Source organism: Micropterus salmoides, unplaced genomic scaffold (assembly GCF_014851395.1).
Source record: "Micropterus salmoides isolate LMB-PRFRI ecotype aquatic unplaced genomic scaffold, ASM1485139v1 Ms_hic_scaffold_23, whole genome shotgun sequence".
Classification (NCBI taxonomy): Eukaryota; Metazoa; Chordata; class Actinopteri; order Centrarchiformes; family Centrarchidae; genus Micropterus; species Micropterus salmoides.
The window spans coordinates 7,149,548-7,170,328 of NW_024041484.1; the positions used below are offsets into that span (position 1 = coordinate 7,149,548).

Below are 20,781 nucleotides of genomic sequence, written 5' to 3' on the forward strand. Positions count from 1 at the left end.
AAAACATTGCTAATGTGCAGCATGTGTACATGTGTGTAGTCAGAGCAAGAGTCAGAACAATAGGAAGAGAAAGTTGATTGCAACAGAATTATCTGGATTTTTTAATCTCCAACTCCCTACCATCTGGTCTGTTTTGAAGGAGGAATAAGGAAAATCAGAGGGAAAAGATTTGCAGGTATTCCAACACAAAGGAAACTTGTGGTGCAAATCAACTATCAAGGAATTTTAAAAAAAACTTTTGACACTTGTGTCATATTAGAAACCTGAATGGAAAATATATTCGGAAAGCAAGTACAAAAAGTTTTAACTCATGGAAATGCTTTGTCTTGATGGAAGAATGTTGTGGCAAGGTCATGGTGGGAACCCTGGTGTGGAAATGACAAACTGTCATGTTGAAAGAATTCATTGTGAAACACTGACCACTTCTGAAATACACACCCACTTTCTGCAGTGAAATTTCTCCCTGTTTCAGCTATCTCCTTGTGCTTAGCTAAGCTAAGTTAACCAGCTACTGGCAATAGCGTCATATTTAGCATACAGACATGAAAGTGGTAGGCCTATTGAGTTTTTCAACTAACTCTCAGCAAGAAAGCAAATAAATATATTTCCCTACTACTCCTTTAAGACAATTAAAGACATGTTATAGTTTATTGCGCAATTGTCCACTTCTTGTGGGCAGATATTAACATAACATTTACAATACATTTTAATTGAGCAAATAGAGTAAATTTGAAACCTCACTTATCCTCCTTGGCTTGCTCCACCTCCCACCTTGCTCTTTTCATCCCCGGGGTGTTAAGGTAAGTGATGGGAAGGGCAGAATTCCAATCATAACAGTGAATTATCCTCTGAATGTTTTTCTGCCTCTTGCCAGGTGAGTCATCTGCATTCACAGTGATTATACCTTGTGGTTGTATGAACGTGCAGGCCTCTTTGGTGTGGTGTGTGTTTGTGTGTCGGTTTGAGAGAGGGAAACTTATGAAGGTGGCATAGGAAGGGGAAGTTTAGCAAGCATGTTAAGGCCAAAGTGTTTTGTGTTTTAGAGTGTGTGTGTGTGTGTGTGTGTGTGTGTGTGTGTGTGTGTGTGTGTATGTGTGCGCACGTTTGTGTGCGTGCACAGTTCAGTATATGCATACATACATATGCACATACCTACGGGTACACATTCCTTCATCTGACAGAGAAAAACAAATGAGAACACACACCTTGCAGCAAGTCTGACTACATAAACCAGAGAGAGAAGAGAAAAGGAATATTCCTGTTCTCCAAATACATGACAGTCTGATCACTATTCCCAGTCCACATATTTAATTGCAACGATAAATCGTTTATATTCTAAAGGCAACAAGTAAGACCCTAACAAGAGTGATGTTTGTACTTGAGACTACAACAATTTTTTAAAAGTTGACAGTGTTTTCAAAAGTGACCCCTTTTGATCCTTTAATATCCAACACTGACTTGGGCCATTGCATGGAGTTGAGCAAGAGAATTCATTCATCAGTCATTGGTATGGCTTTATGTAATTTCCAAGCTTTAGATGGAGTAATAGTAAAATTACTATTCAGTTTCTTATTGTCTTTCCGAGCCAAACAGGGGTCCTGGTAAGACAATGGACTTGATAGCTGTTTTCTGTCTGTCAGCGAGTCCATCCATCAGTTAAAACCCACAATAAAGGATGACAGCCGAGCACAGATTGTTCACATATACACTATAGACAAGCACCATATCTGACAAACTTGATTAATTCTGAAGGATTAACCCGTTTTACAAGTCACGCTTTCACCCACCCATCATTTTACAATTGCCAGTAAAATTCGGTTGTATGAATCAATCTCACAATGCAATGATTTAACTTTGAACTTCAGCATCAGTAAACTGTACACGAACCCTGCAGAGAGGTTAACTGAAAGGCACCCTGTGGAGTTTTTGGCCTCTAATAGCACTAAAACAGCGTGTCCCCATTTTGTTTGTTCTCATACATGCACATGAGAACTCACATGCACAATGCATTTCACATTCACAACATGCCAAGAAATGTAGCAATGCGCCAGCAAAGGCGGGAAAGAAGAAGACTGCAGGCAAGTAAACACTGATGTAAACAATGCAGGTCTCCAAATTAAGAAATTTGGGGATGCCCCTGTGCCCTGCGATGGACTGGCGACCTGTCCAGGGTGTACCCCGCCTTGTGCCCGATGTCAGCTGGGATTGGCTCCAGCCCCCCGCTACCCTGTAAGCAGGATAAGCGGTTGACGATGGATGGATGGATGTATGGGGATGCCCCTGTGGGTTAGGGATTCAGACACAGTCCACAATCCAGAGTATCCCCAGTTTAAGTATAACCTGGGACTTTTGTTGCATTTCATCCACTTTGCAAATGTTTTATGAGGAAGGAAATGGATTCACTACATTTATAGGGCCATGAGGATATACACTATATGTTTTGTTGCGTAATGCTGAATGTAATCAAAAAAAGTCACAGGGCATTTTCAAAGCAGCAGTAGGGAATAGGCACATTTGCTGAAACTGTCACTTTATCCTGACAGTAGTACGTGAGACAAAAAAGAAAGAAAAAAATAGGTTCCTCTGACTCCTCCTAGTGCTCCTAATTCCATTTGCAAGAATCCACAGCTCCCGGATTAAAACAACTAATCAGAGCCAGGAAGAGTCTCTAACGCAGTGTCAATCACTACTCATGCACACGCTGCGCAGGCCCCCTCCTCACGCATGCTCTCACTCAGTCAAGCTCAACATCTTTAGCATGCGGCCTCAGAAGTTTTGCAAACACAATGTCTGAGAAACAACCACCAGCAATGAAAGAACTGGCCATCCCTCCATTGCCAACAACAGCATATAGACAAAACACATGTGAACACATCCCGACTTGACACAGCGTTTCGGGCTCATTATGTTCAATGCCATGGCACTCGTAACTATGAGTGGCAAAGAGGCATGAAGACAAACATTGGGGAATAATTTTTGAGGGGGGACACAGTGGTGTAGTAGCCTCTCAAAACCTGGGACGCTTTCCCCTGGGCCGCAAAAGTGTTGGAGGGGTGTCTTTGAGAAAACAAGCAAGATGGATGAGGTTTCTCAGGGCAACGGCTCCTTCTTGTGGGTTTGGTGGGATGTTCTTAGCAGAGTGATACGAGCAGCAGAGAGAGACGTGGAAGGTTTGGAATTGCGTCTTTAATTGTTACCGCCTGCTGCTTTAATGCTGTTTAGAACCCTTTGAAATTTGATCTTATGAAACCATTTGGCTCCTGTGGAAAGTAAAGTGACTATAACACACCCAGTAAATTAGTGCAAAGTAGAAATGTGGTGATCCACTTCGTTGCAACCATAATTTATGTTTTAGGTTGATGGAGTATTTTTACAAAAAGTAGTATTGCACTTAGTCCTAGGTATGCCTCAAACTTTTAAAGCTAGATTCTACATTTTCCATGATGCAACTCGTTCGTTTCTTCTGTTAGACCATCTTTGATGAACACAAACTTCTTTCAAACACTACATGCCCAGATGGTAATGCAGGCTTTTTGATTTTAAAAAATCAGTCTCTCAGCCCAAGACATGTCATAGTTTCTTCAGACTTAACAACGCTCAGTAAGACAATATACAACTGTTCATTGTTTAAATAGTGGCTAATATGACTATAACGACTAGTAGATTATCTTTGACGTAAAATTAGGAATCATTTTAGGGCCTTGGCAAGTGTAGCTTTAAGTCTGAATTAAATGTCAGGTAATTGTACAAAGAAGGAACAGCACCCATGCAGGAGTAGGTTACTGTGTACCACTGAGAAATCACAGTATGCAAGTAACATCATACCGACTACTACGTCACTAGAATGTGTTTCTGTTTAACCGAGCCTTCACACTTCACACAGATTAGATGATCTAATGAGTGAAACCAGTTGCTGAAGTGCTTCGGTGGCAAAGCGAACTTGCAGACTCCTGACCCTCAGCGGCGCATGTTTGTCCCTGCTTTGTATATTGGATAAATGAGTGCAGCAGTGTTGACACACGCCCATTAAGTCCTTGTGTGAAAGAGGAAGAAAACAGAACAGGAAAATCTCTGTCCTTTTCCTTCTTACACAACAGGCCAGACAGACACAACAGGACTGGCCACAGTGTTAGATTTCTGTGGTTTGCGTTTGAGTTAAGGAAAAGAACGCTTTTTTACTTTGATGTGGTTCTTCATTATGCCCTACATCTGACAAGGTCCACTCTGACTGGGATTACACACAAACACACACACTAAGAAGATTTGCGCTCTTCCCTCCAGTTGCCCTTTTATTTGTAATCAATTTTCTGCATCATTTGTTTTCTCTCAAGCTGTGACACGTGTTTGTTGAAAGCACTCTAGAGTTACCTGTAAGTACACTTCACTTCATATCACACCAACACTTAAGAATCGACAGGCTTGATGTGGAGCCTCAGGATGAGAGTGAACAAAAACCGAACAGGCTGACAAATAAGAATTGTGTGACCTGACCACTCTGTAAGAAATGTGATAGATGGAGTGTAGCACAGAGAGTGAGAGAGACAGAGCGGTAATAGGTTACAATAACCAACCCGAATCAGCCGCAGAGATCAGGGAAGCTAATCCAGTGTCAAGCCTAATACAATCACAGACACAGGAATAGACTGTAGGACTGAACAGTGGCTTTGACCTTGCGTCAGTGTGTGTATGATGGTAGTATTTCAAGTCGGCAACTGCCCTGGAGCCCCAGAACTTCAAGGGCCCCAAAAAAGCTCCGGGCTGAGTTTGTGTTTGTACATTTTAGGTTTTCAGGAACTATGAATGGACAGATTTATTTATTGAGGAATGTTTTGGCGCAGACTCCACAGACCCTTATAGTCTGAGGCTGGAGCAGATCTTGGCACGGAGGGCGTCTCAGCTTGCCACACTCTTTTTAACCACTGGTTTAAGTCCTATTCAAGAATGGACTAGTCTTCCTCATCGCTCTGAGTCAGTACACCACTGGTTCCAATTTGCATCAGGTGCTTGTACTCAGGTGTACCTGCTTGCAAGTATAATTTAATTGCAAATTTTAAGTTGAGTTGTGCTGATGTCTGATCATAAAGAATGTTCATATGCCAAAATCTATTTTTAAGACCTATTTTATTTACGTTTTTCTAAAATGTTTCATATTCCAGAATTAATGTGTGAATTAACAGAAAGTGGGAAGAATGTGGTGTTCTTTGGGGCCCAGCATTTTTCTCTGAGGCCCCGTAGCAGATTCATCTGGCCACAGAGTAACAGATCATAAGTACTTCCCTGGAGTATTTAGGCATAGTTATACCGACAAAATAGCCTTTGACTATCCCTTTTTAAACTTCTCTGTGTTTGTGTTACCACGGCACATGACGTTCCTGATATCAAATGGGAGAAATCGAAGTCACATTAATCCTGCACACATCCTTCTTGTAATTACCACCCATTAGCTCTCAAACCATGGTAGATTAGATAAGGATCAAATGAGTCATTAACACAATGTGTCACATAAAGCACACATGATCAACTTTCCCCTGAGTGATAAAAGAATGAACTGCACTAAATCTCCAAAAGCATGTCAACAACAACAGACAATTACTGAGCTTTCGCAAAACAAAAGTCATGATGAATTTCTTCTCGATAGGATCTACTCTGCTGCCTCTTTCTCCCCAGCACTATTTGTCATCTGACTGAGACCCTATAATGATTTTTTTGTGATTTCCCTGTGGTTGAAGCAAACATAGTGGAAGCTTATGGTGGCTAATGTTAGCTGAGCCTCCAAAAGGTCCTTGTGCTGTGGAAGACATCTTGCCTTGTGCCTGTACCAAAGACACAACGTCCTAATGGCTCCAAGGACTACAGACCTGTGGCACTGATGAGACTGCGTACAGGGCTGTGGTCGGTGACTTTGTCACATGGTGCGAGCAAAACCATCTGCAACTCAACGTGACAAAGACTAAGGAGCTGGTTGTGGATCTAAGGAGAGCCAAGGCACCAGTCACTCCTGTTTCCATCCAGGGGGTCAGTGTGGACATTGTGGAGGATTACAAATACCTGGGAGTGCACATTGACAATAAACTGGACTGGGCCAAGAACACCCAAGCCCTCTACAGGAAGGGCCAAAGCCGTCTCTATTTTCTGAGGAGGCTGAGGTCCTTCAACATCTGCAGGATGATGCTGAGGATGTTTTTATGAGTCTGTGGTGGCCAGTGCTATCATGTTTGCTGTTGCATGCTGGGGCAGCAGGTTGAGGGTAGCGGACGCTAACAGACTCAACAAACTGATCCGCAAGGCCAGTGACGTTGTGGGGGTGGAGCTGGACTCTCTGTCGGTGGTGTCAGAGAGGAGGATGCTGTCCAAACTACATGTCATCTTGGACAATGTCTCCCACCCACTCCATGACATGCTGCTCAAACACAGGAGCGCTTTCAGTGCAAGACTCATCCCCCCAAAATGCACCACAGAGCGCCACAGGAAGTCATTCCTGCCTGTGGCCATCAAACTCTATAACTTCTCCCTCTAAGTGGCTGACACATGGGACCTTAGGTAGGTGTTATACTGGACAGTACTACATGTATTTTCTGTTTTAATAATTATTGTGCAATATTCTCTACTGGTATTTATTCACTAGTACTGTTCACCATAACAATTCTTTAATACCATAACATTCTTTAATAATGTAAATATTGTACATACCCACACTCCTTTATATTTTTCTTTATATTTTATATTTATACTCTCATATTTATATACTCTTTATTCTACCTACTTTCTATTATTATTTCTGTTCCTGATGCCTTGATAAGTGTGCAACTGTGACAAAAGAATTTTCCCTTGAGGATCAATAAAGTATTTCTGATTCTGATTCTAATGTAAGCAAACCTTAGATGGAGATTGCTATATAAGGGACATCACAGAAACAGCTTGCTGACTTATTGACTATTTTCAACTTGCACTACTGTTACAATACCTTTTCATTATTTACCTTTATTCCATACATGGCCACTGCAAAGTTCACGTAGGCTTGCTTGAACATTGAAGTGAGAACATTCCACTGGTCCTCACTGTAGTTTAATTTAATTTAACATTACAGAGTTACAGTTAGTTACACACACACACACACACACAAACACACACAAAAAAAAAAAAACGTGTGCATCCCTGAGCCAATTTATGTTACATGTCTGTGCAAATAGTTTGTGAAACATTTACTGCCTGAAATTCATCAATATTTAATATCTCCCAAAACAACTATTATGGGGCAAAAGTCCTAACTTTAATGGCATCTACTTTGCTTTGCTTTCTTGCCTGAAATGTACAGTATGGAGAATGCGCTCAAATGTTGGGCTGCAACAGAGAGAAGCCTCCTGTCTCACCTATAATATGATATTTTAAATTCCCCAAATTAGACACTGATGTTGTTTTTGGCTCCTGTCTTAAAATCTTCTGCACACAGAAGATGAATATTCAAAACCTTGAAGCAAGATACAACGTGCTTGAGCAGCAGCAGAGAGCACTTTGTCCTCAGTGGTTTCGCTAAACAACAGATATCTGATTTCTCAATTCAACTGCAGTTTAATAAAGTTTAGCTGTTTTCTGGTTTGACCACTAATTACCAAGTGTTGACAAGGCATTGTGTAAAGATATAATGGGTTGCATTAAGGTAAATGCACTACCTGACACTGTTCTCAGTCTGTCAAAACAGATGTTTTAAGTGTCAAAAAACAAGTCTTTTATAAGAGGTCTAAGAATAAAATTGTTTCACTTTCAAGATACTGAAGGTATGGTTTTGGCATTGCTGTAAGGCTCCTGTCAAGCCTGTCAAATTAGCATTTTCTTAAACTTTATGTTTTACAACTTTCCTACTTTTTTAAATCTATCTTTTGATCTTTAGCTTCCCTAACTGTTCATTTCATAAGAGGGGATGTCCTGCAATGCCTCCTGTCACATCAGGATGAATAATTGCAATATTAAGTTTACCCAAAATATAAGTAAATGTAAGAAAAGAACCAACATCCATTTATGTTTCTACGCATTATGTTATCAATACAAGCATTTAGATTCTGACTAAAGTGAAGATTCAATCCAAAAACCAATCAAGATGCTATTTATCTTTCTTTTTGTTACTCTGTCCTCCTTTCTGTGCCAACACTGTGACAAATCTACTCAGTTAAAATTAGATTAACTTATTTAAGTCACATAGCCATGATGAACTAACTGGAATAGAAATTGCAGTTTTATTTCTTTTCATAGTAAGCTCCGAGTCACATGCATGGCAGTGTGAACATAGTCAAAGTGAGCTGTCTGCATGCATAAACTAGATTCATAATTCATGGATTGGCACCAGATTTTGTGTCCTAATGACTTTTGTGATCCTCTGACTTTTCCTCTAGCACCACCAGCAGATCGACATTTTCTTTTCAGAGTGGTATGTCTGGACAACTATAGGATGGATTGCCATGCAATTTGATACAGACATTCATGCCCCCTCAGGATGAATCATACTTCTTTGATCCACGGACTCTTCCTCTAGCACCATTGTGATATTGACATTGTTGGATTTTATTGAGATATCTCGAAAATTACAGGATGATTATCATATATTTTGGAACACAGATTCACGGTCCGCAGTTTCTAAAAAAAAAACAAATCTAGGACCATTAGGAGGAGAACTAATGACCTTCCTATCAACCAAGCTGTACTTTGTGTTTAGTGCTAATTAGAAAATATTATCATAGTAACATGCAAAGCTAAAATGGTAGACAGTATACCCGCTAAACAATATTTAGCATTGTAGTCTTAAATATCAACATGCTAACATTTTCATTGTGAGCATGTTAGCATGCTAAAGTGAGCATTTAGCTCAAAGCACCACTGTGCATAGCCTCACAGAGCTTCACAGCATGGCTGTGGACTCTTAGTCGTGTTTAATTCTTCTGTTACTTTTAAGCATAATGAGTGTGAGCAAGTTAAAACTAGGAGTGGCAAACACAGATGCAGAGAAAAGTAGACACATAACAGCGTTTAGAAATGAATGCCATAGGCTGATTATCTAGGTGTACACGCATGTTGCATACTATTAAGTTTTACACGTTCTAGTCTGTGGTTCTCTCACAGTAGTTATCATATTTCATGCAAATGACATAGAGATGAGTAGGTGTGCATGTAGGCCGAAGGTTGCGTGTAAACTGTGCTCCTTGTCAACACTAGTACATTGGTAGTAATTTGGCAGTAAAATAGCGGCTGCCAACTAAGGCGGTGTTTGGAATATTATCAAACAATGTCTGATGCAGTGCTACTACTTTACCCCAATTATCTGCCTGCCTAAAAGTTGTTTGGGCATGTAAAGTCCTGTACACTGCCTTTTCAAAAAAATACATGCTATCTCTTTAATTTGCAGAATAGCACTGCATACATATACATTTATATTTTTAGGATCAGGCATGTAAAAGAACTCATACTTTGGTAAAGATCTGTACGACTCAGGCTGTCATGATACTCTGTCCAGAACTCACCACACATGGCAAATCAGTATTATTTACCGTATTGATACGTTTGAATAATTGCAGGTATTTGAATTTACCATGAAGGCTTAATTTGCCTTTGTATGATGTTGACTGTTCCAGCTTTCAAAAAAACAAAAAAAAAACTAACTCCTACTGTCCTTCCACACACGCTGTTTCAAGAAGTCATGCTTTCAAGTCCCAAAACTACATTATGTTTATTTTCTGCAGTTGGGTATTCTCTCCATCTGCTTTTACTAATTGGTTTACCAACCATAAGGTTCTTCAACATTGAATCCCAAAAAGTTCTAAAATTATCTGTCAATTTATCCTCCACCTATTCTATCTTGGTTTGTTCATGCTTAAATAGAGGAGTTTGTAAAACCACCAAATGGTCATATTAAGCTGACAAGACACATCAGACTAATATCACAAAATAGCTGATCTATTGCGTTGAAGAAGACTACTCCACCGATTAAGCATCTAATTACCCATCAGTTCTAAGCAGGAACATCAGGTTTTCAAACCCTTTCACCATGCAAGAACACTGACATTGCAGTTCTACAAACCTTATTTTTCAACACATATCATTTTTCAACAATTACAAAATTCTCATTTTCTACATAAGCATTAATTCCAGGGATGCAAATTATAGTGTATTGTATAAAAATGGTGAAGCCTTTGAGCTTCATTTATACTTCTACTTACAGTGGCTTCATGCATAGGCTCCGGACCTTCGCAGTAGCTGATGTGTGCCAGGGGAGAGTGAAGATTATGTTAACGCTTCTTCTTTTCATTAACACATACCTTGCAATGCAATGAAACAAAGCAAAATAGAACCTGGATGTAACTAAGTATGTGTGTAGCCTGTCGTTGCTCTGTATCACAAAGTTAAGTGTGACAATCACTGTTTCATTTAAAGGAGGCACCAAAATTAGCACGATAAGCACGATAGTGCCTTATCACATCCAATACAACTTGTAATGTTGCAGGGATCAATCGAAATCTGTTGCTGATCTACAAATCAAAACCTATGTTGTAGGTATCTATGGCGAGAGGTCTGTTGACCACCTGCATCAAGCATAAATCCAGCATTACTTTCCACCTCCTTCAGACAAGCCCTTTGCGCTGGCACATTACATTTACATTGGACATAGATACTGGGTTGGGATGCAGGGAGCTCCTGCCAAGGGGATAAAATGCTCTGCAGAAAGTTATTTAAAAATATATATTTACAGCAGGAAAGCCAGGCACAGGATTTATGCAATCTATTCTATAGAAAGTAGGGAACCTGTGTTACCCTAAAAATAAGGAGAAGTACAATTTGTTCTTTTGGATTTCAACATACCGCCCACCAACATGCACAGTGCTGAAGTCTCAAATGTCAGAACCTCCAACCACCACATGATTGCACCACACCAGCACGCTTTACAAATCAATCCAGTGCATTATCTGTGACAGATTACAAATTACAAATGTCAGTATTCATACAGTGCTTTGGCAATACTGTATCTGATTATGTTTTATGCCAATAGAGCCAATTAAATTTGATAACCTACTACATGAGTTTCATAAAGCTGCTATAAAAATCACTGTCCAGTAAATCTAATGTTGGTTATTTAGAATTTTTCAGATAAAGTAAAGGATTATGGTTTGAGACACATTCTCACACATTAAAAACCAATTGGACTGTGGTGAAAACAGGCCTGTTATTCTTACTCAAGAAAAGTTAACATTTTGGACATACATGGTTTTTATAGGACAGCCACGATATGCGACTTGAGATGTCAGGGTTAGAGTTCAATCTTATGATGGGACAATAGGGATTGGGTCTGAGTGCCTGTGTGTGTGTGTGTTTGGGGTGGGGGGTTAGAATCTAAGGAGCAGGTTTCACCCTCTGGCCGTCCGAACATCTGTCAGCTCAAATATCAAAAGTAGCTACCTGACAGCTTTTTCTGAAGATGGTCTGGCCAAATCAACTACTCCATGCCATGTCTCAGTCAATGATACAATGGCTTTTTATTTTGCAGATTTGGGAAGCACTGTAGATTAGCACATAGCCACTCAGATGGTGTAAATCTCTTCTGAACTTTTATAAACACCATAAACAATAATGGCAAACACCACACATTTCAATCTGATATGATCATTAAATATCCTATAATGCAGTAGCACATTGGATAAGATTAAGCAAATTCAATGGAAATATGTGCCTAACTTTTTTAGACACGCATCTGACAGTTAGACTTATCAACGGAACACATGTCTAACTTCTTTGTTGGATGGAATAGTTCAGTAGCTAAATTCAGTACTGTAGGTTTTACTAATGATGGAAAGCACATTTTCTGTACAAGTTCTGTACTTTATTATTATTTCCTTCATACTACTACTCCACTACATTTCAGAGTGTAACAAATTACATTTCAAAATGACAAAAAAGGTTTTTTTCTTCTTTTCTACCACATTAAATATCTCACAACTCCTTAGATTTATCTTATGACCCTAAATTGGGAAGTGTGTATATAGACGTTAAGACAAGCTTCCCCTCGATCAGCTATAACAGTAAAATGCTACAGTTACAGACTAATGCATCAGTATTAATCTCATAAAGAAATACACCTATAATAACATATAATAAGATATTAGCCACAGGGGCATTTGTATGGTCTAGACCTGCCTTTTTATGAAAAGCGCTATGAGATAACTGTTGTTGTGATTTGGCGCTGTATTGAATTAAATTGAAATCAGAACAAGTTTTTTAAATTACTTTTTGCTGATAATATTTGTGTTCTTTCAATAATTTTGAACGCAGGACATTTATCTGTAATTCTTTAACTTACGTAAAACTTTCTTCCCCTATGGTATTGATACAGTAAACATGTAAACAACTTTACAGCTTCTATTAATATGTTTGAACTAGATTTGAAATAGATACAAAAAAGGCAAAAACATATGATACAGATAGAAATAAACAATTCTCCAAAGATACAAACCACCTCCACAGGAGAGATACATTATACTAAATTCACTGTGTTAACTGCAAAGACGTTTCCATAAATTTATTGTTGGCATGCTGTTGGACAGAGAGGAAGCTACAGGAGATGTTCTGACAGTTTGGTAGGTTTTCAGTTTTAAGTAAGAAACGAGACGTCTGATTTCTCTGTGTGTTCTGCTTGTATTTTACTACCAGGTTTAAATACAATCTAGCATCATCAGATCTAGACACAATCTTGGCTTGGGAAGTAGGTTCATGTGGTATAAAAGCAGTCCAAAGATGCTCACCGGCATACATACATAAATCAATTACTAGGTTCCAGTCTACATAAAAAACAACCAAAGAGTCTTATGAGTAAATGAAAGATAGGCTTGTTTGGGAATTCATCCCAGTGGACACTATCAGTGGACAGCTGTATCAGGGATAGGATGCTATCAGCAGGTCACTGAGTCTACCTTTAATGAGGAAACGGAGAGCGTGGAAAGAAAAACAAGCTGGGACGGAGAGTCCGAGATGGGAGAGGGGGATGTAAAGTGAGGGAGGAACAAATGAGGGACATAAAGATCCAGACAGTGAATGTGAGGAAGATAAAGAAAATCGTTGAGACAGAGAGGCAGATTACCGGGTCAAAACGGACAGAAAGAGGAGGGCTGAACTGTCATATGACTGAACTGCTGGGAAGGCCGGGCATCACCTTCAAACCGCATGATCCATATCTGCTCTGTCTCAGGGAATTGTGGGAAAGAAGATGAATTACAGACAAGGAGAGGAACTTTTGTTTCGTTAGAACTGTGCTAGAATTTATGGTTAAGATTTAGGACTGTTTACATCACGGTGAGCAGTTTAGGTTACAGGTTAAAGGAATGAATTTCCTAAATGAATGCCCTGGCATGTATATGCGTGTTTCTCCACAGAACTTCACACTATGCTGTTTTTGTTCCACAGAGCAGAGAACACTTTCTAATCTAAATCCTTACAGCATGTTTTTGCTCTAACTAGCCATAAGAATGTGCAGCATATAAACACACAGCTAATTGTGTAAACCATCTCTGAGCACGCAGGGCCGTGAAACAGCAAGCATATAGAATGAGGGGAACAGCTTGAGCCACGCAGACAGGCCAGGGAAGTAAGGAAGAAAACCAAATGTTGTCCTAAACACTAGCTGAACTCATGGACATCTTTTGCCTCTCTCATCTCTTTGGAATGAAGCATCACAGACCTGCAGTTTACTCATATCACTTTACAGAATCTCTTAGTATTTAGGCTTTAAGTTCAGAAGCGTTTGAAGTGTCTTCATGCAGATTTAAAGGTCTTCAGTACCCAGATATCTTTTAAAGTGATGCCATTCATGTTCGCTAACCTGTTAGGCAGCAAAGCCTCTACAAACCTTTTAGGTGCTTGACCCCACACCAATCTATTAGAAATGTACTGCTGCACTTAATGATAAAACCCTTCAATGTCAGAAACAGCTAAAAAAAAAAAATCATGTTAGGTGCTTTTAGAGTTGCAGAGTGACGGATGGAAATGCGGCCTATCTGTAGAAAGCAGCTGTGATAGGATGTGGCAATTTATTAATTCTAAAGTGTTAATCTCTCTCACCCTCTATCGTTTCCCTCTTTCAGAGTTTCAATTTATCTAACATTTGACATGTTCTTGTTAAAGTGAATCATAGACTACGTTTTCCCAAATGCAGCAAAACTGTACACACTTTTACCTGAAAATAAAGGTGCCTGATATGAATTTGGATCTGGATCAGTCACTAGATCAGATGATCCTTAGGCTAACGGCAGTCTGGTTAACAAATTTCAGTTAAAGGTAAAATGTTTAACATATGGCCAGAATTTTTGTATAAAACATTGATCTAACATGATCAACAGAATGGGAAGTAACAGTTCTGACCTTATGTCAAAACACGGGACGCCCGCTAATCCAGAAAGACATAAAAAGCTTAATTTATGAGGTTATAAAGATAAGCTCTAACATTACATGTAATGCAAGACCAGAGGAGCAGAATTGCTTAGAGAGTAGCCAGGCTGTAGACAGTAAGTGAAATGCTGCCTCCAGGCCCGGACCGGTTGGCTCATTGCAGAGGATGCGAGGATAAGGCCCTATAAGGTGGGCACTGTTTTACACTTTTATTGTTATGTTATGAATAATGGCATAGAGAAAGGGTGACGAGGCTTATTACTGTCAGATCACTGTCACACACTTTTTAATGGACTTAAGGAACTGACAAAGTACACAGAGTACATGCATACATGGTTACCAAATAATTTGCATTTATGTATACATGGCTTATACAGATCAATAATGAGATCACTTCCTGAAGGGTTAGAGTCAGCACATAGATTTACAACGCTCACATATTAATCACATGTCTGCTATAATAAAATCCTATGGCTGGTCTGTTTGCTTTCACATTGCAAGTGAGCCGCACCAGAGTGTGCGGTTCTGTTGAGTTGGTTTGGTCCACACCAGCATTCGATTGACTTGACTTGCTTTCATATCAGCGCAAACGAAACGCACTAACCAGGCAAATGCACCAGGGTTTGTTTTAAGCAGACCAAACAGGTTGGGTGGCCCACTTCTCATTCTCCAGTCCTTCTTGTCCCTTCATCACTGGTCAACACTGTCCAGGGAAAAAGAAAGAGGGAATTCTGTACTCAAAAGACTAACTTTGGAAGATTTTATTTGATTGACTCAGACTGCTGAAGCCTCATATTAACTTCAGATAAACTTTGGAACACAGTTTTGGACTGTGAATTTTGTCCCCCATCTCTTTATTGCCAGAATGTTCATATACATGAGAGTATTGATTTAAGACTGGCTGAAAATGTGAACCTATCCTTAAAGGTCATCTTTACTTTTTAGAGATAGCTTGGTACAAATAGAGGTGATGGTGTTCTAACAACTGGTGTCCACCTTCTTGAAGGGCCAAATTAACCCGTGAGGGGGCTCTGAGGAAAGTGCTGTTGGTGTAAACTGACTTACACGTAAGGACACAGCACGAGGAGAGGTGAAGAAATGTGAAACATCACATGTTGTGTGAACAGATTTCCGGAAAAGGACACAAAGGACACAAAGACACCTGAACTTCCAGTGAGTCCCTCTGGAGGTGTCATGAACCCAAATGAATGAAACATCTGTGATGGGACAACATCAACAATCCTGTTCTAATCCAGGGAAAAGTCATCCATGACCAACATTAAGTTAAATGCCACAAGGGAAAATTGGCTCACATAATTTCATCTGTTTGTTTATTTAAACCTCTAATTAGCAAGGTAAAGTATCCTTACTTCCCGCGACCCTGTATGCAGGATAAGCGGTTGATGATGGATGGATGGATGGAAGTATCCTTATTTGACAACACTATACTGTACAACCACAAAAGCTGTAGCAATTAATTCCCAGAGAGAGTGAGAATTAATCGGATGCTCTGTGAAATGTCTTCCAAGTGTGTATCATTTAATAGACATTTCACTATTTGACTTTTGTGCTTTCTCACTGGTACCTAAATAGTTCATTCATATTTTCCACACACACATGTTCTCAGTTTGTCTGAGTAATCAGCATTAGGTCCAAACTGCATCATAAAAAGCTAGAGGCTAAGATTGATGTTGTTTATTTCTTTCACCTGGTGTTTCTAGACAAGTGCTGCAACATAAATGAAAGAACTTGGGGCAACAAATGAAACAGGTAAGGTTGCAATGGTCATTTTTAGAAGAAATAAAAAGATAATTCACTTAAAGTAGTCATATTATGCTCATTTTCAGGTTCATCAGTTTATTCAGGGGTTGTTCCAGAATAGGGTTACATGGTTTCATTTTCAACCTTATATTATTGGCAGACTGCACATTGCTGCAGCACCTCTTTTCACCCTGTGTGTTGAAAGCTCCAATTTAGCTACCGAGTGAAGCATCTCACTTCTATTTAATCTTTTTTGGGAGTTGCACATGCAAAGCACCTAGTTAAGGACTGCAGGCCAGTCAGAAGCAGAGTAGGGCGGGTCCCAACAAACCAGTAACCACGGCTTCGGTTCAGCTGTACGTGTTCAGTTTCAGAGTGGTAAGTTTTTAATTTGTAACAAATGTATACCGTTCACTGTCTCTACATCACAGTAACAACTTTATGTCCATTGACATATGGAGGGTGTGGGTGAGGGGAGGCAGTTCAGTTTGTTTTTGCACCAGTGTTTTTGAGGGCTTACTGCACAAGCCACATAGCATTATGGTGTGTGTTACATAGTGACGCAAATAGGTTACAAAGTTAAATGCTGGACTACAATCGAGCTGTTTGAAAAAGTCAAAAAGCATAATATGACCCCTTTAAAGGCAAATCACATGATACATACTGGCCATTAATAACAATTTATTACAAAAGCAAATATGAATACAGTTAAATAAATTATTTGTGCTAATAAGTGTAAGAAAATGTCTAGTAATTTACAGAAATACTATGATTAAATCATTAAAAAAATGAATATGAATAAAACATATTAAAATACCAACACATAACAAATGCACATGTACTTTCTTAAAGATGTCTTCATCCTCTTAAACAGGCCATGCTTTTTCCAGAGCAACTTACTTATTTTTATCTACAAGTGAAAAGTAGCAGCACCACGGGGTTTTCTTTCTGCCAGTCTCTCAAAAGTTTGATGCGGGAGTCTGCTTTTTATTTTTGTTTTCTCAATGCTTCATCTGTATGTATGCCATTCTGTGTTGACAGTCTGAAACAAAGATTTCAAAAAGGCTGCATGCTCCATAGTCTATGTGCACACTCGGTTCTCATGTCACATAGGTTGTGCATGTGACACGGTCCAGCTAAATGTGTCAGGGCTGTTTATTAACATTATACAAAACTACATAAAATGCTTGGAAGTGATGCGGCCACCCACATTTTGTATTTATATAATTTTATTATCTGTATTTTTCTTAAAGGAATCGATGCCAAATGAGCAACAACAGGAACTCTCCATAGTAACATTATCAGTTATAACCACCTGGGAGCCATGTTGGCCTCTTTCTACCCTTATCTATTTTATGTTCTTCCCATGAGCCCAGCCCCTAATATGTTCACCCCCTCACTCTTAATTTGTCTCCTTTTTCCTGCAGTAAACCACAAAATGAACACTGGTGAACTGAGGCGTTGCAGCTGCATGCACCCAGAGCTCTAACATGCACTCAACAGCCCGGGAGACCATTTTTTACTCAAGTGCCCAAAAAGGGAGTTACAGAATGGAACCTGCCCCTCTCTCGCCTCCTTCTTTGCATCCTAATTTCCTTGTCCTGTTGTGTGCCTGCATGTCAGGAGGGGCTCTGCGTCAAATCCACCATTGCAACAGCTGTTCCAGCAACCTCTATGTGCATGCACACACTCCAACACATGCAAGCACACACAGTGGACTCCCACAGAAGCAGGAAAGCATAAACCAAAGGCTCAAGATGCCCACTGATTTTGGCCATTACGCAAAGCTGCCCGGGCCACATGCCATATCAGAGATCATGCACTGCAGCACTCTTAAGGCCATTATGCGGAATATACTCCATGTTGCATTACCAGACTGGATGCATACACAGTCATGCACACACACACACAACACACACACAAGACACACACACACACACACACACACACAGCATGAGTATTTTGGGGTTAGTGGGCTATTTGGCTCTAATCCAATCACCAGATTCCTAAATTCAATTCTGGTGTCTGAGGGGGGAAATTAGCCCTGGTTTAGGGGGAAATAAATATATCAACTCCTGCACACCTCTGCTCAACCTCAGCTCCAGAAGAAAACATTCACAGTTATTTAATACACATGTTGTGTTAAACTTAACAGGCAAATGTAACATTACATGATGATGATCAATTTATTTGCATTTACCCCAAAAGACATTTGGGAAAGTTTAGGACCGCATAAGGCACTGGAGAGAGCCTCTGTGAGCACAGAGGCCGTTCAGTCTCTCCAACTCATGCGCACTCAGGCTATAGTTCATATGCATACACAAACAAATGTGCACGCATGCACAGGAACTTCGCAGGGAGGGAAAGAAGGATTCAACGCATAGTCCGGCTTTGTGTTGCGAGTGTGCAACTGAGTGTGATCAGCTTTCACTTCCACTAACATCGAGCTGAGGCACAATTAGCGCGTCGTTAATCCAAAGATACAAGCTGAACCGCATCTGAACCGTTCCAATGGCATTCTGCCAGTCCCGCTCCCTCCAACACGTCACACACGCCTTTGAAAAGAGCAAGATTCCCGAGTGCATGTGAAAACAGCAGGAGTCTCTAACGTTTGTCTGGTAAGCGAGCTTTGGAAAGACCCAACCCTCTGTTACCTGTGTGCACACACCGAGAGACGTGTTGAAGAAGTGTTTGTCCACACTGGTTTACCTTCAGGCAGCGCGCGGCGCCTTGCGTCTGACATTCTACTTCAACTGCCAAAGCTAAAGGGAGAAATAAGTCCCTGATCATTTCATGCAACCCTTCTGTTATACAAAAAGTAAATATTTAATCTAGAGCGCTCAAAACCAATTTAGAGCCTCTGTGGTGCCAAATTCAGTTTCCCAAACTTTGTTTTTACAGCTATTCATGCAAGTTCTAACTCCAGCAGTTCCAAAGCTGTTTATCACAAGATTTGGTGCATTTAAAGTAGGCTACAAAGTCTTTGGCTTCTATTGAACATATTGAACTCTTAGGTCAGTTTCTGTCACTCCTTTCGTGTCACATTCCCCAAGAAGAGTTATTCAGCAACAAAAATGTTCCATGAAGCATCAGGTCAAAAATGAATAAAGCAGTTCCTACCGTAATAAAGGTAACCATAGCATCGGCAGGTTAGTATCCAACAGAGTCGACATGAAGGTGATTAATTTTTAGACAGAATCCTTTGGCGAAAACTTCCCACTTCTAAGGGCTGCCGCCGGTCTGTGCGCCACACTGGTTCTGTGTGGAGAGGATCAGGGTGTGCGTAAGGCTCTCTCTCTCTCTCTCTCGCTCTCTCTCTCTCTCTCTCTCTCTCTCTTCCCTTCCCTTCCCCAACATAATCTACGCCGCTCTTTCTGTTACGGGACAGATGGCTCTTGGCGCATGTTGCCGCAAAGACCTGCATGCATGCTGCCACTGTCTGTCAGCGGCGCAAGCCTGGTGACATGAATTAGGACACCGTATTAAGAGCGCGCGCGTGTGTGTGTGAGTGTGTGTGTGTGCATGCGACTGCGTGTGTGTGCATATGTGTGTGCGTGACTAATGCGCAACCTTTAGGACTTCATAGGCTGGCTGACATTTAGCAGGTTTACCAAGACTCAAAGTTTCAAGTCAAATATAGGGCTATAATCTTTTAAGAATGAAAACCTTAATGAACGATGGTAGCAACAAAATACAAAATAAACAATTTGTTTTATGGGATTATGGACATTAATAGGTTTATACTCACCATTGATCAATTTATCCTCTATATTAAGGATATCATAGGAGCATACAACAAAAGCTATATTACATACATTAAAGTTCCTGTAAAGCACAGGCAGAGTTAAAGGCATAGTAACCTTAAAAAGGGAGACAAAAAGTTGAATGTTTTAATGTCTTAGTGTCCACTTTGTGGACATGACCTATAATTGTATGCCTCTATGCCAATTCACACTCCTTCCAGGGAATATGAGGGGATTTATAAACAAACACTCAAAAAATGTGTAATGTTTCTGACTGGTAACTTTCGGGAATTTCGTAACTGAATAGACTTTCACAATCACACAAAATGGCAGACTTTTGACACTGGTGAGCGCTGTTTGCATACTATTCTATTATTCTTCACCCTCCATCTCTTGTTGGTAAAGCTATGAATGCTCTCTCATCGGCCAGTGTACACAGGCAAGACCTGGCCAAACCTTGCTGAAACTTGGACAGGTGGGCGGTGGACTTATTAAACTGTGGCATAAGTAAAAGGTAAAGTGTCTGGCAGGCACAGCCTCCTGTCAGGGTGTGTACTAAAAGCCCTGCCAATCAAATAGTTGTGGTTGGATTAAGCTCTGTTTATGGAGATTAGGTTTAGTACCATTATGGGGTTTGAGCCAGCCAAACTACAACCATAAAGGCAGATTTGTATGGAGTCTGACAGAAGGTCTGCCTGAAAGACAAGACAGTCTCCCTCTACAGCCAAATTCTCAAAATATGGAGTTTTGACCACCACAGAAACGTTAATGAGGGGATCTCTGTGTTGTTTGTATCTCGAGGTTTACACATTTGCTCACATGGTTATTGCACTGATCAACAGTTGAAACTTAATAATTT

At 40.2% G+C, this 20,781-nt stretch overlaps 1 protein-coding gene across 1 annotated transcript in view; it reads right to left on the reverse strand.

The window, feature by feature from the left end:
• Positions 1–19,471, reverse strand: part of ntf3 (neurotrophin 3) — a 42,115-nt gene extending 22,644 nt beyond the window's left edge. Inside the window, exon 1 of the mRNA XM_038739285.1 lies at positions 19,300–19,471. Coding sequence (XP_038595213.1) covers positions 19,300–19,317 — 18 coding nt within the window. The 5' untranslated portion in view covers positions 19,318–19,471. The remainder of the gene's footprint in view (positions 1–19,299) is intronic.
• Between the last annotated feature and the right edge of the window lie 1,310 nt (positions 19,472–20,781).